Below are 24,434 nucleotides of genomic sequence, written 5' to 3' on the forward strand. Positions count from 1 at the left end.
GTGAAGAATAAGATACTGCTTGCTTTCATGATACAGCTACGGCTCTACAGAGTAATTAAAAGATTTCAATAAATATGACAATATTTTAATGACTGCTGAATCCTAGATGAAAGCATGTCATAAGTGATAAACAATTCCCTTAATCCCCTTTACTGTGACATTCTTCTAAGCACTCTTTTTGAGACAGGGTCTTGCTCTGTCACCCAGGCTGGAGTGCAGTGGCACAATCATAGCTCACTGTAGCCTCAACCTTCCATGTAGCTGGGACTACAGGCACCCACCACACCCAGCCAATTTACTTTTATTTTTAGTAGAGAAAAGGTCTTGCTATATGGCCCAGGCGGGTCTCGAACACCTGGGCTCAAGTTATTCTCCCTCCTCGACTTCCCAAAGTGTATGGATTATAGGCATGAGCAAACGCACCCGGCCCCAAGCATTCTTAATCTTGGCTGAAATAGCAAAGCTGTGCAACTGGCCTAAGATTTCAGCTAAATAAAAAGACCTTCAAAAATCATCTGTCTCATACTAGACTATTAGTATTACAGAGCAGCATAATTTGGGGTTCCACTGTCTAGATTCTTGAACAAATTATTTTGTACCAGGCACATGTGTTGGCTTAGTCTAAGAAATAACTCATTCAAACTAGCATATCCTCCCCTTATTAAAAAAAAAAAAAGTTTCAATCAAAAATTTCTTTTGTTGGGACTAAATGAAAGAACAGTAGGCTGTGAATGTGAAAACAGTAATATTTTTCACCCTAACTTTTAACAAAGTCATTTAACGTCTCTGGATCTCAATTTTCTCACTGTAAAGTAAATAATATACTAATAATGGCTTTTGAAACTTGTTCCTCAAAGATGCTTCAGGGATTAAAAAAAAAAAAAAAAAGATAAAGCATGTAGAGGCAGCAGGCTCCCTACTCCCACTGCAAGAATAACAACTTTGCACATACTGGACTTCGACAGAGATTTTCTGGCAGAAAAGGTTCAAAGTCTAATAAAACTATTTAAGTCAGCGGACTTGGCTTTCTAATCTGTAAAATGGTGTAATATCTACTTTAGAGAGCTGTTATGAAGTTTAAATGAGAATACAAATACCAGGGACTGGGTAGTCAAAAATTATGGCTAAGATTAGAATGATGATGAAAAAATTTACTTACAGAGTTTATTTAAAATGCTAATCTTTGTCTGAAAAATAGTGGGCCTGGATACATAAGATTCGAAAAGGTGACTTCATGAGGAGGGGCAAAGGAAACTAAGACGGAAGAATGTTAGACCTAGTAAGATGTCTCTTAAGACAAAATGTAAAAACCAAACAACAACAAAAAACACAACTATAGATCTTTTGGGAAAACAGTGAGTACACATAGGGGAATAAAGAGAATTGAGAAACAGACCATGAAAAGCAATTAAGTTGAAAATGTTTTTTAGAAAAGGGAAGAGGAGCTTTTTTCAAAGTTGGGAAGTTTAGAAAATCTAATTCCAGGGCCTAAATGCCAAGAGAAAGAACCAGCTGGAATCTAAAGCAGTGGTTCTCAATCAGGGACAATTCTGTCTTAAAGGGGGCATTTGGCAATGTCTGGAGATATTTTTGCTTGTCACAACTGGAAGAGGTGCTACTAGAATCTAGGGAACAGAGGTCAGGGATGCTGCTAAATATCCCATAGGACAGTCCCCCACAGCAAGGAATTATCCGGTCCCAAATGTTAACACTGCCACTGCTGAGACGTCCTGACCTAGAGGAAGCTACATTAGGATTTGAGTACTCAGAAAAAATGCAGTTTTACAAACTCTCAAAATTACTTAAGTAGGAAACTCAGATTATCTAGTTCAATTCTCTCACAGTACAGAAGAGGAAAATGAGGTTCAACAAGGTGAGAAGATTAAGCCCAGAGTCACAGAGCAATTCAGCAGTAATGCTGTTTACATCAAGGAGTTGTGAGATATATATGAATTCATTTACCGAAGGTAATCAGTAAGCACATGAGCACTGAGTACATAGTAGTAGTATGTATGTACCAGGTATTTTCTTAGTGCTGGAGATATAACAGTAAACAAAACAGTCAAAAAAAAAAAAACAAAACAAAACAACAACAAAACTCTACCCTCATGGAGCTTACTTTCTAGAGGGAGAAACAACAAACAATTCATATAAAATGTTGGTTGATGATATAATAAAAAGAAAAATACACCAAGGAAGGGGTACAGGAAATAGGGGAGGTTACAATTTTTTTTTAAGTGATCAGAAAGTACTTTTTAAAAAGCAAATCATGTGATCTGCGGTAAGAATATTCCATGCAGAGGTAACAAGTGGTTCAGAGATTCTGAAACAAAGTAGGCCTAGCACATTCAAGGAACAGAAATAAGTCCAGGATGCCTGCAGCATAGTGAAGGATGAATGCAATAGATAATAGAGTCAGAGAGGCAATAGGAGGCAGATCAGATAAGGCCTTGTAGTCCACTGTAAGGCTACTGGGTCTTCTCTAAATAAGATGGGAAGACACTGGACTTTCTGCAGAAGAGTGACATAATCAATTGACATTTATGTTAAAAGAAACCACAGCCCAATTCAAGATATATACATTATTTCATACATGTAAGATATGAAAAAAAAAAGGTCAAAGGTCCACTGCCTTTACAGGTAATTATTTATATCCTATCTTTTTATTATTTTAACTTTAAAACTAGTCTATTAGATGAAGTCAACACTTTCATAATAGGATATAATTTCTGGACATAATGTAGCCCAAGTGTACCTGTCACAAAGCTGTGTCCTAAAACCTTCAGAAATAAAGATGAGAATAATCTACTGTCTCACTTCAACAATAATAATCCATTACATGTATGTAGACTTTTTCAATTTATACAAGGCTTTCATGTGCATTATCGTATCTGCACTTCACAATACCCAATGGAAGAGGTGGAGATTAGGACCACTTTAAAGGAGACAAAACCAATGTAAAAAAGATTGATAACTTGACTCAGCTCAACAACCGTCATCCTCTCTTCCACTTTACTATATGCATCTCAAAATGAGTTGCTTTCTCATATACAATGTTTCATATACAATGCAATATAACACTGGTACCTTCACAGTGTTATGAATTTCTGAGGTCATTAGATTTCTGGCTGCCACAATCACATCCTGGCACTTTTTGTTTGCAAAATGAGAATTGATGTTACGAGCGTATTTCAGCAAATCTGTAGTATCTCCTTTTAAAAATCTCATTTCCTTTAGGGCATTTTCAAATTCTTCAGTGGACTGTATGATCTGAGATACAAAAGAAAAAAAAGAATCATATACATATATTCCATTACAATATTAGAATTTCAAATCCAATGTATAAAAAAATGAGGACCAAGCTGGTCATTTTAGAATGGACCATCAATTACTAGGTATAAAAATATACATATTTCCAGCCTTAAATTCATTAGAAAGAATATCTTCAGTAGAAATGTCTGACTCTACTTAGTAAAAATACAAAGATCTTTAAAACAAATATACTTATTTTAGCATTCAAGGAAACACTAAAAAGAAGCAAAAAGTAAAATGTCACACAATAGCTATTATAGCTGATATAAGTATAAATGAACATAAAGAAAATATATTTAATAAGGAAACAAACTTCTGCAGTTAAAGAGGTAGGAAGCCAGGAGAAAAATGAAGTTATATGGAATTTGTCTCTATTCCTTATTAATAATTTACTTAAAGGTATAACTAAAGAACAAACTATCTCCAAGGAAAAACAAAAGACAGCAATAAGAATCAACAGTGTCTTAAAACCTTCTGTGCTATCTCGGCTCTTTACCTCTTCATATTGCTGTAATTTGCTGCTATTTGTTGGAATCGAATAAACCAAACAGTTTTTGATGAGGCACTCAGACAAGTCCTCCCAGATCATGTCTCCAAGCATCTCAGCCAATGGGACAGTAGATGTTTTTTCATTTTCCAGGTCAGTGTCAAGTGGCAAATCTGAATTTTTTAAAAAAAGAAGTTTTAAACAAGAAACCATTCACAGTCCTGGAATATTCTTAGGTTTTCTAGAATTCTTTAATTTTAAGATGATGGGGAAGAAAACAGCACAGATAATTCTACAGCCTTCTCAACTGCGTGGGACAAATCATGACACACAATTATTATTATTTTATTTTCACTGCTCAAATGAATTGTCTGTACTATATTACTGTCTGTACTCTGTAACAATGAGGTATTAAGCCATCTACATTATAATCACCTAGTGCTAGCTGCTGATTTGATTGTATGACAAGCACTCAGAAGTTCTGCATTCTAACTTGAAACTAGTTTAGAATAAAATCTCACTTATTTAATAATGAATAAACATACTTTTTTCGTCTCTGCATAGAATCTGAGTGTTTGTACTTTACAGTAAAACATAACTAGTTTATAAAACAGAATACTTCAATACCTCCTCTACAGTATATGTTATGGTGGATTTTTCCAACACATATTGAGGATGTTGTTTAGAATATCTTATTAATCAATTAAATAATAATTAAGAACCAGGCACCAATGTAGAAGGAAGAGGACTCATAAGAGACTAGCTGTTATGAACCTAGTTCTGATTCACAAAGGAAGACTTAGGGGATTAAGAGCCTTAGAAGAGCAGGGCACAGTGACAAAGCCATTCAGGAGGCTGAGGTGGGAGGATCACTTGAGCCTAAGAGTTCAAATCCAGCCTGGGCAACATAGCAAGATCAAGTCTCTTTAAACACAAACACACACACACACACACGCCTTAGAAGAAAGTGAACATATTATCTCAAAGCCTTTAAGATACCTCACAACACCTAAAGTCTAGTCTGCATTGTCCAATATGATAGCCACCAACCACATTTTGCTACTAAACACTTAAAATGTGGCTAGTGTGACTGAGAAATTCAACTTTTTAAAGTTTTGATTAACTGAGATTTAAGTTTAAAAATAGAAGCAGGGGTGTGTGCTTATAAAGGGGCAGCACAAAGGAGCTTTGTGGTTTTGGAACAGTTCTGTGTCTTGATTGTAGTGGTGGTTACATGAATTTACATATATGAAAAAATTGCACAGAACTACAGAAACACACACACAAGCATGTAAAACTGGTGAAATCTAAATAAACTCTATGAATTGTACCAATGTCAATTTCCTGGTTTTGATATTGCACTATACTGCACTATATATTACTATATAATATTTAAGATGTTAACACTGTAGAAAATTCAGTGGAGGCACGAGACCTCTCTGTAATTTTTGAATGGAAAAAATTTTTTAAAGCAGCAGTATAAAATACTTTTCCATTAAACACAATTTCATTGTTTTGATAGAACTACATTTAACTGCAACTACTGCATCACATATTACTGTTGTATTGTCAAGCACTCAACAGGCACAAATGTCATTTCTGGTATTTCATATAATACAATGCCAAACCAGTCAGTGTCAACAGACTGATCCCAACATGATTTTTTTCTCCAGACTGATCCTATCACAGTTCTTTTCCACCATGCACTAACATAACATTGTAATGTGTTTATTTGAATATTTTATGCATAGAGCGCAAGTTATGGTGATACCTACATAAATTGTAATAGGTAGTTAAACTGAAATACTCATTTTAATTATGATATTATTCTTTTTCTAGATTAAGAAAATATGTACAAATTTTTAAATTTAAAACAAAGCATACTATTGATACAGTCAAGTGAAGATGGAGAAGCTGGTAGTACCACTGAAAGAGCAAAGGTAAAAAAGACTAGAAGAAAGTATGTCACAAATTTCACAATCAATGGCAGCTGCAATTTGCTACAACAGGGCAAAACAAAAAAAGCTGCTTGCTTGTTGCATACAAAACATTTTTTTTCTTTTTTTTTTTTTTGAGATGAAGTTTTGCTCTTGTTGCCCAGGCTGGAGAGCAATGGCGCAATCTTGGCTCACTGCAACCTCCGCCTCCTGGGTTCAAGCGATTCTCCTTCCTCGGCCTCCCAAGTAACTGGGATTACAGGTGCCCGCCACCACGCCCGGCTAATTTTTGTATATTTAGTAGAGATGGGGTTTCACCATGTTGACCAGGCTGGTCTTGAACTTCTGACCTCAGGTGATCCACCTGCCTTGGCCTCCCAAAGTGCTGGGATTACAGGCATGAGCCACCGCGCCTGGCTACAAAACATTTTTTAAGACAATAAAGTGAACAATATTAAGGGACATTTTCAGCAAATACATTAGGAATTTGATGCTTCCTGTGAAAAAAGAATTGACAAAATTAGTCACCTGAAATTAGAATTAAATGTCCAATAAAAAGTGTGATTTTAACAGGACCTGAACTTCTAACTTTCACCAGCTATAAAATAACTTGGATTCTTGCACAAAAAAGAAAATCCTTTTTAAATGGGGAGATGGCAAAAGAAGTGATCTTGTTTTTTTTTTTTTAATTTTCTTAAAAATTACAAGGAAAGGACATATTTTTTAAAATGTAAAAGATTTTCAATGAAGCAACCACAGAATACTGTCCATAAAATACAATATCTTTCTAACAATATCAAAGATCAATTGATTCAATTTCTGGAAAACTGCAAATACTTTTTTTTTTTTTTTTTTTAGTGTTTATTTTATGCACAAAGAGCCATCGTGGTTTTTTATTAGGTAGATGCCTTGGATAATCCTTTCAAGGAAGATCACTTAGTCCAACTTAATGAAACCAATATCCTTCACATACTGACGGAGACACTGGAGGCACACATTGAGGCCATATTTCCAGATCAGACCATGCTGGCTTGAGCAGACACGACAAAAGCGAGAATCCTGGCTGAATTTTCACCAGTGGCTCCAGTACAGCTGCTGGTGACCTATCTTGCTCTCAGAAGTGCGATGAGATAAAAAGGCCAAATAATTTTCTTTAGCTTTAAATCATACTTTTGATACATTTTTTCCAAAGGGACTTCCAAATTTGCAAAGAAATATTATCAATTCACAGCCTAAAAAATCAATCTCACTGCACAGTTGTTGTCTGTTTTCCACAGGTATTTTTAATCTTTCACATTTGTCAAAGAATTTCAGCAAGATATGAAAAAATTAATTTTTATTACAATGAATAGTGTTTTAGTTCTATGTTAGGGGAAAAAAATCCAGATTTATTGGAATTTTAAAACAAAAGGCTGGCTGGGCGCAGTGGCTCACGCCTGTAATCCCAGCACTTTGGGAGCCAAGGAGGGCAGATTACGAGGTCAAAAGTTCGAGACCAGTCTGACCAACATGGTGAAACCCCGACTCTACTAAAAATACAAAAATCAGCCGGACGTGGTGGCATGCACCTGTAATCCCAGCTACTCAGGAGGCTGAGGCAGAATTGCTTGAACCCAGGAAGTGGAGGTTGCAGTGAGCTGAGATTGTGCCACTGCACTCCAGCCTGGGCGACAGAGCGAGACTCCATCTCAAAAAAAAAAAAAGAGAAGGACTAATGATTCCCTTATTGCTTCACTCCATCACGTGATAGATACCTGCATTCAGTTTTTTATCTGAAACATGCTCTATAAAAAGTTTAATGAACATTGTTAAAAGCATTCAGTTTGCATACATGCAAATACTATAAATTATTACTGGTTAATGGAACTGTTGAAAGAAACAGAAGACAATAAATATGAACTTATGTTCTTTGCCAATGCTCATTAGTTGAATCTGGAAGGGTTTTAGAAACATTTACTACATTGTTATCTTCAAGGCTTTGTTAAAACAAAAGAAATGCTTGCCAAATATTCAAATAATCAAAGATTAAAAAATGGCAAAAAACTGTTTTCGTACTTACGTCACACTGCACATGAACAAGATGTGTGTGTGTGTGTGTGTGTGTGTATTTGCCAAATATATATACACACACAACTGTTATGGACTGAATTGTGTCCCTGCCCAAATTCATACGTTGAAGCCCTAGCCCCCAATGTGACTAGATTTGGATATACAGGCATAGTTTATTTTATTGTGTTTTGCTTTAATGTGCTTCACAGATACTGGTTTTTGGGGTTTTATTTTCAAATTGAAGATTTGTGGCAACCCTGCATTAAGCAAGTCTATGAGCACCATTTTGTCCAAGAGCATGCGCTCACTTCATATATCTGTGTCACATTTTGGCAATTCTCAGAGTATTTCAAACTTTTTCATGATTTGACATTACCATTGCAATTGTTTTGAGATGCCATGAACCACTCATGTAAGACAGTGAACTTAACAAATGTTGTGTGTGTTCTGACTACTCCACTAACCAGCCACCCCTTTCCCTCATATCCTGACCCTTTCCACTCATGTCTCTATCTCCTAGGGTTTCCCTATTCCCTGAGACACAATACTGAAATTAGACCAACTGATAACCCTACAATGGCTTATACGTGTTCAAGTGAAAGAGTCACACATCTCTCACTTTATATCAAAAGCTAGAAAAGATAAAACTCAGTGATGAAGGCATGTCAAAGGCTCAGAGAAGTCAAAAACTAGGCCTCTTGCACCAGTTAGCCAAGTTTTGAATTCAAAGGAAAAGATTGGGTTTTTTTAGTGTAAACATTACTTTTATTTACTTATGTATTTACCTTTACTTTTTTTTTAACTTTTATATTAAGTTCAGGTGTACATGTGCAGGTTTGTTATATAGGTAAACTTGTGTCACAGGGTTTTGTTGTATAGATTATTGCATCACCCAGGTATTAGGCCTAGTACCCATTAGTTATTTTTCCTGATCCTTGTCCTCCTCCCATCCCCCACCCTCCAATAGGCCCCAGTGTGTGTTGTCCCCAATATGTGTCATGTGTGTTCATCACTTAGCTCCCACTTATAAGTGAGGACATGCGGTATTTGGTTTTCTGTTCCTGAGTTGGTTGGAAAAGCTCTTGAAGGAAATGAAAAGTGTATTAAAAGTGTATTAGTGAACACATGGATTATAAAGTAAAACAACCTTATTTATGGAGAAAGTTTTGTTTTTTGTTTTGTTTTGTTTTTTTGAGATAAAATCTTGCTCTGTCACCCAGGCTGGAGTGCAATGGCATGATCTCAGCTCACTGCACCCTCCACCTCCTGGGTCCAAGCAATTCTCTCACCTCAGCCTCCTGAGCAGCTTGGATTACAGATGGGTGCCACCATGCCCAGCTAATTTTTGTATTTTAAGTAGAGACAGGGTTTCACCATGTTGGCCAGGCTGGTCTTGAACTCCTGACCTCAAGTGATCCATCTGCCCTGGCCTCCCAAAGTGCTGGAACTACAGGAGTGAGCCACTGTGCCTGGCAATTTATGGAGAAAGTTTGAGTGGTCTGTGTAGAAGCTCAAACCCACCATGACATTTTCTTAAAGCCAAAACCTAATCCAGAGCAAGGCCTTAACTCTCTTCAATTCTATGAAGGCTCAGAGAGGTGAGGAAGCTGCAGGAGAAAAGGCTGAAGCTAGCAGAGTTTGGTTCATGAGTTTGAAGAAAAGAAGCTGTCTCCATAATAGAAAAGCTCAAGGTGAAGCAGCAAGTGCCAATGGAAAAGCTACAGCAAGTTATCCAGCAGACCTAGCTAAGATAACTGACAAATGTCTCTATACTAAACAATAGATTTTTAGTGTAGACAAAATAGCCTTCTATTGGAAGAATATGCCATCTTGAACTTTTATTGCTAGACAGAAGTCAATACTTGGCTTCAAAGCTTCAAACGATAGGCTGACCCTCTTGTTAGGGACTAATGCTGCTGGTGACTTTAAGATGAAACCATGTTCATCAACCGTTCCAAAAATCCTAGCACCAGACCGGGTGCGATGGCTCACACCTGTAATCCTAGCACTTTGGGAGGCCAAGGCAGGTGGACTTCTTGAGGCCAGGAGTTCAAGATCAGCCTGGGCAACATAGTGAAACTCTGTCTCTACTAAAATTACAAAAATTAGCTGGGCATGGTAGTGCATGCCTGTAATCCCAGCTACTCAGGAGGCTGAGGCACGAGAATCACTTGAACCCAGGAGGCAGAGGTTGCAGTGAGCCGAGATCATGCCACTATACTCCAGCCTGGGCAACAGAGTGCGACTCCATCTCAAAAAAATTCCCAGGGCCCTTAAGGATTATGCTAAATCTACTCTGCTTGTGCTCTAGAGATAGGATAAAGCCTGGATGGCAACACATCTACAACAGCATGGTTTTTCAGGATATTTTTCAAAAACAGCATGTCTTATTTTCTTTTTTGAGACAGACTCTTGCTCTGTTACCCAGGAGTGCAGTGACGTGAACACAGCTCACTGCAGCCTCCAACTGGGCTCAATTGATCCTCCTGCCTCAGCTTCCCAAGTAGCACATGCCACTATGCCTGGCTAATTTTGTATTTTTTTAGTAGAGGCCAGGTATCGCTATGTTACCCAGGCCAGGTATCACTATGTTACCCATAGCAATACCCAGGCAGGTATCGCTATGTTACCCAAATTCCTGGCCTCAAGCAATTCTCTTACCGTGGCCTTCCAAAGCTCTTGGATTACAGGTGTGAGCTACCATGCCCAGCCAATAGCATGGTTTACTGAATATTTTAAGGTCTCTGTTGAGACCTACTGCTCAGAAAAAAAGATTTCTTTCAAAATATTACTGCTCACTGGCAATGCACCTGGTCGCCCAAGAACTCTGATGGAGATAAACAAGGAGATTAATGTGTTTTGATGCCTGCTAACACCATCCATCTGTAGCCTATGAATCAAGGAGTGATTTTGACTTTCAAGTCTTATTATTCAAGAAATAAAATAGCTGCTACAGTGATTCCTCTGATGGATCTGAGCAAAATAAAATGAAAATCTTCTAGAAAGGATTCACCATTCTACATGTCATTAAAAGCATTCATGATTCATGGGAGGAGGTCAAAATAGCAAAATTAACAGGAGTTTGGAAGAAGTTGATTCCAACCCTCATGACTTTGAGGGGTTTAAAGACTTCAGTTAAAGAAGGAACTGCCAATGTACTAGAAATGGCAAGAGAGCTAGAATCAGAAATAGAGCCTGAAGATATAACTAAATTGCTGCAATCTCATGATAAAACCCGAATGTATGATAAGTTGTTTCTAGTGGATGAACAAAGAAAGTGGTTTCTTGAGACAGAATCTACTGCTGGTGAAGATGCTGTGAACATTGTTTATATGACAACAAAGGATTTAGAACAGTCCATAAATTTAGTTGATAAAGCAGTGGCAGGGTGAGAAGACTGACTCCAATTTTGAAAAAAGTTCTACTAGGGGTAAAATGCTATCAAACAGCACTGCATGTTACTGAGAAATCTTTCATGAAGGGAAGTCAATTGATGAGGCAAGCTTCATTGTTGTCTTATTTTAAGAAATTGACGCAGCCATCCAACCGTCAGCAACCACCATCCTGATCAGTCAGCAGCCATCAACATTGAGGCAAGACCCTTCACCAACAAAAAGATTATGACTCACTGAAGGCTCAGATGATCGTTAGCACTTTTTAATAATAATATATTTTTAAATTAAGGTATGTACACTTTTTAGACATAATGCTATAGCACACTTAATAGACGACAGTACAGTGTAACTATAACTTTTATATGCACTGGGAAATCAAAAAATTTGTGGGACTCGCTTTATTGGGATACTTACTTTATTGCAGTGGTCTAAAACCAAACCCGCAATATCTCTGAGGTATGCTAGTAGTCCCTTTAAGGAGGTAATTAAGGTTACATGAGGTCATAAGGGTAGAGTCCTGATCCAATACAACCTGTGTCTTTATAAGAAGAGGAAGAGACAGGAGGATGCAAATGCACAGAGAAAAAGCCATGCAAAGACACATCAAGAAGGCCATCTGCAAGATAAGAGAGGCTTCAGGAAAAACCAAACCTGCCAATACCAGAAGAGCAATGAAGATCAGGAGAACTTAAAACTATGTCACTCAAAAAATAAAAATGTTTATACTGGTGATAAGATATAGGGGAAATAACAGCACCTGTAAAGAATTTGAAAATCCATCATCTGTAATAGGAATTAGACTCATTCTATATGGCTCCACAACATAGAAACAGCATCAATAAAGTAGACATTACAGGGTAGTATATTGTGACAAACTTTTAAAATAACTACCCTAAAGATTTAATTTGCAAAACTGGCATTTTCGTAGTACTATTTAAAAGTACAGGTAAGAAATGTGAGTTTTAAAAAACAAAACAAAACAAAAACCTGCCTGGTACTCAGAACTGCCCAGGGGCAGGATAAAATGCCTCAAGTTCTCTCTCACTAAAAGCGTTCAGATTGGCTATCTGACCAATTGATGGAATATTATAGAGGAGATTCAGGCATCTGAGATATTTGGACCAAATCATCTCTCCAATTCCTTCTAATCTTTGGATGCTTTGTTTACAACTTAATTTATATCTAGTGAAAATAAAATTGTATTCCTCCCTAAGGGAAGGCTCTGGGAACAAGAAAAACTACCTTGGATTTCTGAAGTTTATGCAAGCCTTAGGATTTTTTTTTCTCTGCTCTCATCAAAACTATAGAAAAGTCCTTGCTTTACATATAGATTATTTATACATAAATATACAGTATATGACTGCCAGGAAGGCCCACAAACAGTAGGAGCATTTCTTTTTTACTTTAGCCACAGCAAGAATGGTTAGCCAGGCTATTCAATATGACAGCTGAGAAAAGCACATAGAAGGTAAATCAAATAGACTTAAAAAAAAAAAAAAGCAGTATTAAAACACAAGAGACTTCACTTTTAATGGTACAACAACCAAAAACATGATTTACGGAATACAGAAACTAGCTGTGTCTAGTGTGAATACACAAAGATCAACAGGCTGAAATAGAATTTATTTCCTATGTTAAACTAAGTTTGGTTATATCAGATTAATAGAGGTTTTAATGGAAATATGTAAAACAACACTTGGTTCATTTCTTCTTCTCCTATAATTAAAGCACGAGTTCCAATTTGTGACGGTACTGGGAGTCCAGTGAGAGAAGTGCATCCTGGAATTCAACTAAAATAATATTACCAATACAGAATCTGGGGTACCACTGATGGCCCTACTTGTCAATACAATGCAGAGAAGGAATGCAAAATAGGCAAAAAAACAAGAAGGCAACTCTTTTGCCCCATGGCACAATTTACTTACTTTTCATCCTCCTTTCTCACACATTATAGGCATTTCTACTTTAAAATAATATTTACTTTTATAAACAATATTTACTTTCCAAAATATAAAAGCACTGCCTTGGAGACACATACCTAGAAGCTGTTTCTGGAGCACTTCTAGTACCAGTCTGATCTTTGTAAAAACTTCAGATGGTGATGGATATTCCAAGTTAGTCATTATAGATTCAAAACGAATAATAACTATGTTAGGCTGGCTTTCTATCACAGCATGAAGGGATGGGCAAGATGCCAGCGGCCTAAGGATATACTTCAGCAGCATCTGACCTGAAAAATCATATGAACATTCATCAAAAAATCACCATAAGACACTTCTAGGCCAGGCACAGTGGCTTACATCTGTAATCCCAGCACTTTGGGAGGCCGAGGCAGGTGGATCATCTGAGGCCAGCCTGGCCAACATGGTGAGATCCCATCTCTACTGAAAATACAAAACTTAGCTGGGCATGGTGGCAGGCACCTGTAAATCCCAGCTACTCGGGAGGCTGAGGCAGGAGAACTGCCTGAACCCAGGAGGCAGAGGTTGCAGTAAGCTGAGATCATGCCATTGCACTCCAGCCTGGGCGACAAAAGCAAAACTCCATCTCAAAAAAAACACTTCTAAAAAGTAAGCATGTCAAAAAAAAAAATATGAATCTTTGAACCTAACAACCAAAATACATATACCATGACATTACACACCAACCATTATGCGGTGCAGGTTTTACCACTGAAGTTTCCCAGATTGTCTACAGATTTTTATTTAAATTATTCAAAAACCAAAAAAAAAAATAGGAACAGTTGAAAAAAAAAAAACCCAATCCCTTAATAAAAGGGATAATATTTAGGACAATTCTCTTTGATGAATCAAGAGGCCACACCCTATACTAATACTCTGCAGAGAATATTTTATCATCTTTTCTGTCTTCCCTTTAATACTGGGCCTCAGGAGATTTTGTGTAAATGAAACAAAGTAGCATGCCTTACCAAATGATTTAAGCTTGCTGTGTAGTTCTCCAAGAACAGAAAATGCCAAGAGGACAGAACTGATGGGTGGCATAGGGGTCTTCTCCTCTTTGTGCGATTGTTCAGTGTATAAATGAAGTTCAGTTTGTAGGTAAGATTCCAAACTGCTGGTATCTAAGAAAAAGGAAGAAAAATATCAGCTGTCTCACCAATATGAGATGTTCCCACTTCTATTCCTCAGAGCTCATTCTCTGATATTTCCAATGCAGTTCTATTACAATATACTCCTAATGCAACCAAACATGAATTATGACATACATGTCCTTGGCATCACTTTAAAAAAGGAAATGACTTTTTGAGGTCATGTGCAGGGGCTCATGTCTGTAATCCTAGCACTTTGGGAGGCCGAGGCGGGAGGATCACTTGAGCCCAGGAGTTCAAGACCAGCCTGGGCAACGTAGTGAGACGCTGTCTCTAACAAAAAATTTAAAAATTGGTCAGGCATGGTAGCACGCACCTGTGGTCACAGCTACTGGGGGCAGGGTGGGAGAAGTAGTTGGGGCTGAGGCGGAAGGATTGCTTCAGCCTGGGAGTTTGAGACTGCAGTGAACTATGATTGAGCTACTGCACTCCAGCCTGGGCGACAGAGCGAGACCTTGTTTCAAAAAAAAAGAAAAATGAGGTCCTAGTTTCACAGACCTTCCTTTCTATGTTCTTTCTGCCAAACAAGTTTAACAAGTAGGGTGTGTTATAACAAATAATTCAACACACCTGCCCTCTTCTCTTAACTAATATTCTACTTGAGAACAGAATCTAAAATTTTCAGGATAACTCCCTTCAAATACCTGACACACATACACATATGCACATATGTGTCTATGTACACACATACACATATGCACATATGTGTCTATGTACACACATATGCACATATGTGTCTATGTACACACATATGTATATAATGAATTTGTAGGCCAAAGTGGATATAGGAAAGGGAACAGGGGGAGAAAGTTTCTCTTGAAATACACTAAATTTCAAAATCCAGTGTTGGAAAATACACCAGGTACAATAGCATGTCCTTTAAATACAGCCTCTGAAGTTTTACTCTCAGGGCAAACAACACACCAAAGAGGGCTCATACCCAGAGGTAGGCAGAAAGGCTGACAGCCAAGTAGCATAAATCAAAGCCAGGGCAGAAGTAATCCTATTTCTTCACCTTGCAAAGCACTCCCTAGCTCATTATTTTCCCCAAAGACTGGAAAGAAATTGAGCAAGACCCCTCCTCTACCCACAAGCCTACTGATCCATCTTCTTTCCTAAGCAAGAGAGAGAATGGCTAGAGAGCTCCTTTACACTTTCTAGCCAAGATAAACTGCTAGGATTAGGGCTGTCAGGAACGGGCACGTCCTACAAGGCAATGGAAACTTAATGTGGTCACAAATTGCTATCACCTCCTCTAGCACACTCTCACCACATGACCCCAACTACCCTATCATCTTTTCTCACATTTCTAGGGAACGGGACAGCTAAGAGGGATGTAAGGGAAGCAAGGTGAGGGCACTTTAGGGACCCAGATGAGTTGGTCCTAAGAAAGCATCTTGCTAACATGAGTGCTCAATACAGACATGGAAGATTATGAATGAACCCTCATCTACTAATACAAAAATGTAGAATATATTCAGACACTACACTGGTTCAGGCAGATGAAGCAAAGCAGTCCACCTGAGGTCAGCAGCACCTTTTGACGGTGGGAACTTCCATACAATCAGCTTCTGCCACTCTTCTCCAAGGTGATAAAGTATGTTCTGTTTCTGTATTGTGAGCTCCATGCTGAGAGATTTCAATATTTTTAAATCAAAGCATTTTCTGGATTTTAATAACTTCAAGCATTTCTGTGCCTGGTAACGAAATGGAATCACTGTTAAACATTCCATCTGGACTCAGGGCAATTACAATAATTTGCATAATGATAAAAAATACAAAATTTACTGAAAACAAGAAGAGCACTTATTGCGCATGCTTTGGGGAGAGCATTTAGTACCTCTTCCAGACGCTGAGCACCAGTGACATACTTCTTCTCTGTTAATGCACAATTATATTCTTCAATAGCAGTGGAAAACTGAAAAGTTAAGTATAATATTTTATACATCCTATTATTTCAAGTCTGTTTGCTTTTAAATATTAAGAAATGCTCCCACTTTCCCTCCCCCTCCCCCTCTCTAAAAAAAAAAAAAAAAAAAGAAAGAAAAAAATATGAAGACAAAAAAACCCATTATAGTCAGGAGATAGCCATTGACTAATGAGACCTTCCCACCACCAAAACACTAAGGTTCAAGTTGAGTTTACTGACCTCCTGCAACTGTTTAAGCAAACTTAGGACAACTGAGTCTCTTTCCAACTGCTGCTTTAAGTCTGTAAATTCACCGGTTGATACGTGAAGATCCCGGCGGACCTAATTCACACATCAAAAACAAGTACTTTTAAGCTATACCATACCAAAGAAATAAAAAATTTAAAGCAAATCAATAAGCTTTACTAGGTCAACATAATTTATGTTGAAATTTAAATGCTAGTTAAGACTGGAATAAAAATCACAGAATGTAGTAGGAAGATACCTTAGAGGTCCAACTAGTCCAAACCCTTATCCTATTGCAAGAATACCCATTCCTCTCAACATAATATCCTCATGTCACCATCTATTCTTAATTTAAGCAGGTATCTTTCATCAGAGAGCTCACCCACCTGGATTACTAGAAAGGTATCCCCACTGCCAAGTGATAACTCATTCTAGAGTCAGACACCTCTATTAGGAATTTCTTTTTTTTAATTGAAACAGGGTCTCACTCTGTTGCCCAGGCTGAAGTGCAGTGGTGCAATCTCAGCTCACTGCAGCCTCAACTTCCCTAGAATCAAGCAATCCTCCCACCTTAGCCCTGCCGAGTAGCCAGAACTACAGGCACGCACCACCACGCCTGTCTAATTTTTGTATTTTTTGATAGAGATGGAGTTCTGCCATGTTGTCCAGGCTGGTTTTGAAATCCTGGACTCAAGCGATCTGCCCACCTTGGCCTCCCAAAGTGCTGAGATTGTAGGCATGAGCCACGGCACCTTGTCAGAAAGATTTAATATTGAGGCAGAATCTACCTCTCATTCTGTCCCACCTTATCAATGACTTTACATGATCAATTATTCCCTCTCTCCTAAAATCTCCAATTAACCTCTCCCTAATTTATCTTCATTCATTCGTGAAATATATATTGACTGAATGCCTATAAGTGCATGGCTTATCCCATCAAATTTAAGTATGTTAAAATTTCTCCCATCTTTCAGAAAAAATTCCCTCCCCCTTACCAACCACCCTATTGCTCAGTAACTGTTTTATTTTTCTCCTCCCTCTCACAAACAGCTTCCTGAAATAGTGATCTGTATTCATTGTCTTTACATTCTCAACTCTCATTCACTCTATACCTCACTGTGATCTGGTTCCTAACTGTTCTTGCCAAAAAACAAACAAACAAACAAACAAAAACACTAAACTCCTTGTTGCTAAATCCAAAGCAAATATTACTAGTACAGTCGTGTGTCACTAACAATGGGGACACATTCTGAGAAATGCAGTTAGGTGATTTTGATGTCATGCAAACATCACAGAGTGTACTTACAGGAACCCAAATGGTATGTCCTACTATGTACCTAGGCTATATAAAACTATTGTTCTTAGGCTATAAACCCATACAGCATGTTACTGTACCATTTACACAATGGTAAATATTTGTGTATCTAAACACAGAAAACATACAGTAAAAATACAGCATAAAAATGGTACACCTGTATAGGGCACTTACCATGAATGTAAGTTGCAGGACTAGAAGTTGCTCTGGGTGAGTCAGTGGGTGAGTGGTGAGTGAATGTGAAGGCCTAGGACATTAGTGTACTCTACGGCAGACTTTATAAACACTATACATTTAGGTAACACTAAATTTATTTTTAAAAATTTTCTTTCTTCATAATAAATTAACATTAGCTTACTGTAACATTTTTACCTTATAAACTTATTAACTTTTTTTTTTTTGAGGAGTCTCACTCTGTCACCCAGCTGGAGTGCAGTGGCACAATCTCGGCTCACTGCAACCTCCACCTCCCAGGTTCAAGCAATTCTCCTGCCTCAGCCACCCAGGTAGCTGGGATTACAGGCACCCACCACCATGCCCAGCTAATTTTTGTATTTTCAGTAGAGATGGGGTTTTATCATGTTGGCCAGGCTGGTCTCGAACTCCTGACCTCAAGTGATCTGCCTGCCTCAGCCTCCCAAAGTGCTGGGATTACAGGTGTAAGCCACTGCACCCAGCTAAACTTTTTAACTCTTGCAATAACACAGCTTAAAACGCAAACACACTATACGCTGTAGAAAAGTATTTTGTGTGTGTTTTTATTTCTTCTAAAAAAAATGGGATACATGTGCAGAACACGCAGGTTTGTTACACAGGTATACATGTGCCATGGTGGTTTGCTGCACCTATTAACCCACCCTCTTAAGTTCCCTCCCCTCACCCCTCGTCCCCCACCAGGCCCTGGTGTGTGTTGTTCCCCTCTTTGTGTCCATGCGTTCTCATTGTTCAACTCCCACTTATGACTGAGAACATGTGGTGTTTAGTTTTCTACTCCTGTGTTAGTTTGCTGAGGATGGTGGCTTCCAGCTTCATCCATATCCCTACAAAGGACATGCTCTCATTCCTTTTTATGGCTGCATAGTATTCCATGGTGTATATGTACCACATTTTCTTTATCTAGTCTGTCATTGATGGGCATTTCGGTTGGTTCCATGTCTTTGCTATTGTAAACAGTGCTGCAATAAACATATGTGTGCATGTGTCTTTATAGCAGAATCATTTATATTCCCTTGGGTATATAACCAGTAATGGGACTGCTGGGTCAAATGGTATTTCTGGTTCTAGATCCTTGAGGAATCACCATACTGTCTTCCACAATAGTTGAACTAATTTACATTCCCACCAACAGTGTAAAAACGTTCCTATTTCTCCACATCCTCTCCAGCATCTATTGTTTCCTGACTTTTTAATAATCGCCATTCTGACTTGCGTGAGATGGTATCTCATTGTGGTTTTGATTTGCATTTCTCCGATTCAGTGATGTTGAGCCTTTTTTCATGTTTGTAGGCCGCATAAATGTCTTCTTTTGAGAAGTGTCTGTTAATATCCTTTGCCCACTTTTTGATGGGGTTGCTTTTTTCTTATAAATATGTTTAAGTTCCTTGTAAATTCTGGATATTAGACCTTTGTCACATGGGTAGATTGCAAAAATTTTCTCCCATTCTGTAGATTGCCTGTTCACTCTGATGATGGTTTCTTTTACTATGCAGAAGCTTTTTAGTTTAATTAGATCCCATTTGTCAATTTTGGCTTTTATTGCAGTTGCTTTTGGCATGTTTGTCAGGAAGTCCTTGCCCATGCCTATGTCCTGAATGGAATTGCCCAGGTTTTCTTCTAGGGTTTTTATGGTTTTGGATTTTACATTTAAGTCCTTAAGCCATCTTGAGTTAATTTTTGTGTAAGGTGTAAGGAAGGGGTCCAATTTCAGTTTTCTGCATATGGCTAACCAGTTTTCTCAGCACCATTTTACTGAATAGCAGATCCTTTCCCCATTGCTTGTTTTTGTGTCAGGTTTGTCAAAGATCAGATGGTTGTAGACGTGTGGCGTTATTTCTGAGGCCTCTGTTCTGCTCCATTGGTCTATATGTCTGTTTTGGTACCAGTACCATGCTGTTTTGGTTACTGTAGGCTTGCAGTGTAGTTTGAAGTCAGGTAGTGTGATGACCCCAGCTTTGTTCTTTTTGTTTAGGATTGTCTTGGCTATATGGGTCTTCTTTGATTCCATATGAAATTAAAACAGTTTTTTCTAATTCTGTGAGGAATGTCAATGGTAGTTTGATGTGACAGCATTGAATCTATAAATTGCTTATGGCCATTTTCATGATACTGATTCTTCCTATCCATGAGAATGGAATGTTTTTCCATTTGTTTGTGTCCTCTATTATTTCCTTGAGTAGTGGTTTGTAGTAAAAATATTTTATTTAAATTCATCTTCTATAAGCTTTTTTCTATTTTTAAATTTTTTGTTTTAACTTTGTAAACTTTCCTGTTAAAAACTAAGACACAAACACACACATTAGTCTAGCCCTACAAAGTCAAGATTACCAATAGGTGATAGGAACTTTTCAGCTCTACTATAATCTCACAGGACCACACTTGTATATGTGGTCTGTGGTCGACTGAAATGTATTTAACAGTACTGTGTTAACTTTCCTTCCTTCTGAAACATTCTTTTCCCTTAGTTCCATGAAACTATTCTCTACTGATCTTCCTCTTAGTTCTCTAGCCCTTCCTTTTTCACTCTTTTGGGAGCTTCATTTTCTGACCACTCCGTATATATTGATACTCCTTTCTTCCTGATTGTCTTACTCCAAACCAGTGGTTTTTAACAGGAAGTGATTTTGCCCCAAACTCAACCAGGGACATCTGGCAATGTCTGAAGACATTGGCTGTCACTGGTTTGCACCATGAGAGAGTTCTATTCACATCTAGTGAACAGAGGCCAGGGATACTGCTAACACAATACGATGTACAGGACAGACCTCTACAACAAAGAATTATCCAGCCCAAAACATCAATAGTGACAAGGGTGAGAAACCCTGCTTTATATACTCTTTCTGGGCAATCTTGTCCATTCCCATGGCTTCAATTACTAAGTGCTGCTATCTCGAGTCCACATTATTTTCCTCACGTCCAAACATGTATATGGGTAAGATGATGTGGAAACTGTCCACTAAAATCCATTCTCCTTCTTTTCATATTAATAGCACCCAACTAGATTATATATTTTAGCCTCCTTCACAGTTGGGTGAGACCATGTCTAAGATCCTACCAATGGAATGTAAACAGAAGTAATGTGTACCACTTCCAACTCTGAGTCTTAAGAAAATAGACGTGCCCCCTACATGCCCTCTCTTTTCCCTTTATCTCCAGCTATAACCTGGATACCAAAAGAGACCAGATTGAATCACATAAATAATGACAAAACCCTAAGAGCAATACTTCTCAAACTGTAATGCATATACATATCACTCAGTGACTCTCAGTAAAATGCAGATTCTGATTCACTGGGTCTGGATTGAGGCCTGAGATCCTGCATTTCTAATAAGCTATCAGGTACTGCCAAAGCTGCTGCTCTACAGACTTTTGGAAGACAATTCTCTAGAGGTCTCTCACATTTCTGCACTATCTTACAAGTAAGGCAATTACTGTCTTTAGTTCTGGGCTATCTTTTCAAGAATGTCTATATAGTAAACAGCCTTGGAAGACAGAGATGGTGTCTCCCTCCAAAGCAAAAGGGAGGTATGCTTGCTACCCATTAAAAAGAGTCGGGTTCCTTAAAGTCAGGAGTCCTTTTCTATTAATATAAAGCAATCTACTGCACAATGTCCTACAGGGAGCAGGACTGGGTAACTGATGCAAAAATGCTGATACTCTGGCTACTGCTGTAAGTAATAAACTGTCCTTCATCTCTCACCAAGGAGACTCACGTCTTCTACAAATCCATGAAACTTTCCAGGCACGGTGACTCAAGCCTGTAATCCCAGCACTTTGGGAGGCTGAGGAAGAAGAATCACTTAAACCCAGAAGTTCGAGACCAGCCTGGGCAACATTGTGAGACCCTGTCCCTACCAAAAAATTTAGCTGGGCATGGTGGCTTATACCTGTAGTCCCAGCTACCCAGGAGGGTGAGGTGAGAGAATCAAATGAGCTCAGGAGGTTGAGGCTGCAGTGAGCCTTGACTGTACCACCCCACTCCAGCCTAGGCAACAGAGTGAAACCGTCTCAAAAAAATAAAAAATAAGAATTTTTAGGCTGGGCGCGGTGGCTCACGCCTGTAATCCCAGCACTTTGGGAGGCCGAGGCGGGTGGATCACGAGGTCAGGAGATCGAGACCATCCTGGCTAACATGGTGAAACCCCGTCTCTACTAAAAAATATTTTAAAAAATTAGCCAGGTGTGGTGGCGGGTGCCTGTAGTCCCAGCTACTCGGGAGGCTGAGGCAGGAGAATGGCCTGAACCCGGGAGGCAGAGCTTGCAGTGAGCCGAGATCGTGCCATTGTACTTCAGCCTGGGTGACAGAGCGAGACTCCATCTCAAAAAAAAAAAAAAAAATTTAATTTTTAAAAATTAAAAAAAAAAAATTTAATTTTTAAAAATTAAAAAAAAAAAAATCCATGAGGCCGGGTATAGTGGCTCACACCCGTAATCCCAGCACTTTGGGAGGCAGAGGTGGGTGGATCACTTGAGGCCAGGAGTTTGAGACTAGCCTGGCCAACATGGTGAAACCCTGTCTCTACTAAAAATACAAAAATTAGCCAGGCATGGTGGCACACGCCTGTAATCCCAGCTACTTGCGAGGCTGAGGCAGGAGAATTGCTTGAACCCAGGAGGCAGAGGTTGTGGTGAGCCTAGATCGCACCACACACTTCAGCCTGGGCAACAGAGTAAGAATCTGTCTCAAAAAAAATTTTTTTAAAGAATCCATGAAACTTTAGCAGGCTAACTTACCGACTTTCAAGCAAGTTAAAATCCTAGATCCCCTTCAATTCTTGACACAGACTATACTAGAATAGCTGGGCCTTAGATTGTGGAATCAGCCTGCTTACCAAACTACGATGATTAAAAAAAAAAAAAAGGATCTTGTTTGAGCCACTGCATTTCGAGGTATCTCTTTTTATTTATTTATTTTTTTACAACAGTCTAGCCTTCACCTTAATATAATCCAATTGCCTGTGAAACTCCATTTGATACCCCATAGGCACCTTAAATTTAAATTCCTCAAATCTCTCACAAAAACCTGCTTTCTCTAGATTCTGTCAGTGAATGGAATGAAACCATGAGCTAGTTCCCCAGTTATCCCTGACTCCTACATTCTTCACTCCCCACATCAACAAGTCCCAAATATCCTCTCTGAAATGTCACTAGGATCCATCAATTTTTCTCCATTCCCACTGCCACTGACTTTAGAGAAAGTCACCACCCTTTTTTTTCCTCGATTATTTTAACTGCCTCTGAACATTTTAACTGCCTTCTCATATCCTGGACTCATTTCCTTCAAGTTCTTTCTTCAAACTGCAAGCAGAATAGGATTCCTGAAATTCAAATCTGATGTCACTCTCTTGCTTAAAAACCTCTATGGGTTCCACAGTGCCATCAAGATAACGTCCAAACTCTTTATCATGTTACTACTAACCTGATATGCAAGGCCCTTGCTTACCTTTCTAATTTCATCTTATGTCCCTTCCCACCAAAATCCCACATTTGTCTTATGGAATACTTGTAGCTCCCCAACAGTGACATCTCTCTATTACCTCCATGCCTCTGCCTACCTAAAACTTATGGCTACTTACAACACTCTTCCTTCCCCTGTTGCCTATCACTTCCCATCTTGGTTTGGATGCCATTTCCTATAGGAAGCCATCCTTAGCTATATCTCCTCTCTCTAACTGTATTACTCCTATTTATTGCTGTGTCACACTATTACCAGGCACGAGATTCACACCTTGAAATAAAAAACATTCTTATTCAGCAACTATCACACTGCCTGGCACCTTTTAAGTGCAGAATAAATATACCAAATGCCTGAATAAACTTCTAACATACACCTATTGAAAAAATTCTCTATTATGAACCATAAATTTGAATATTTCTCCCATATGACAGCGCTTCAAATATTGAAAATGTTTCTTCCCAAGGCTAAACATCCTCAGTTTATTTCACAGTTCTTCAAATGGTACAGTGTTCAGGGCTAAACCTTCTCATCCAGACCAGCCATCTTTCAAAATAACAACAACCAAAACTAAATAAATTTCAACAGCCAGGGTGTGGCCAGTAAAAGGTACAGAGAGCCAATTACTGTCTTGTTCCAGACACTTCATTTCTAATAGCACAGTCTAATGTTACACTATTGATATTGACTCCCTAATCAATCAACTAATTACAAATGCACTCTGGGGATATTTTTTGAACTGTGCCAGAGGTGCAAAGTAACAGATTGATCCACTCACTTTGGCCACCACAAAGTGCTGGGATTACAGGCATGATGCACCGGGCCTGGTCAAATTTTCTTCCATAAAAAATAAGTTATTTAAATTGCACTTTTGGAAATACTTCTATTTCAGAATTGAAGTCACCCTACAATCATTTAGTCCAATCTCCATTTACCAATCAGAAAAGTGAGGGTTTAAAAAGTTGTACACAATTAAGCTGTCTTAGCAATCAGGAAGCTGAACC

The 24,434-nt window shown here is 38.5% G+C and overlaps 1 protein-coding gene and 1 pseudogene across 2 annotated transcripts in view; both read right to left on the bottom strand.

Annotated features, from left to right (window-relative positions):
• The window catches only part of ZW10 (zw10 kinetochore protein), a 40,960-nt gene that overhangs the window by 11,239 nt on the left and 5,287 nt on the right, over window positions 1-24,434 (bottom strand). The window contains exons 3-9 of one of the 2 annotated variants that reach the window (XM_003805479.4): window positions 16,439-16,540; window positions 16,130-16,207; window positions 15,827-15,986; window positions 14,110-14,262; window positions 13,219-13,410; window positions 3,809-3,972; window positions 3,088-3,270 (exon numbers count right to left, since the gene is read on the bottom strand). In XM_003805479.4, coding sequence (XP_003805527.1) covers window positions 3,088-3,270; window positions 3,809-3,972; window positions 13,219-13,410; window positions 14,110-14,262; window positions 15,827-15,986; window positions 16,130-16,207; window positions 16,439-16,540 — 1,032 coding nt within the window. The remainder of the gene's footprint in view (window positions 1-3,087; window positions 3,271-3,808; window positions 3,973-13,218; window positions 13,411-14,109; window positions 14,263-15,826; window positions 15,987-16,129; window positions 16,208-16,438; window positions 16,541-24,434) is intronic. The other variant, XM_008971764.3, reaches the window with a different exon arrangement.
• Window positions 6,548-7,542, bottom strand: LOC129393309 (small ribosomal subunit protein uS14-like; annotated as a pseudogene).

This window comes from Pan paniscus, chromosome 9, assembly GCF_029289425.2.
Source record: "Pan paniscus chromosome 9, NHGRI_mPanPan1-v2.0_pri, whole genome shotgun sequence".
Classification (NCBI taxonomy): Eukaryota; Metazoa; Chordata; class Mammalia; order Primates; family Hominidae; genus Pan; species Pan paniscus.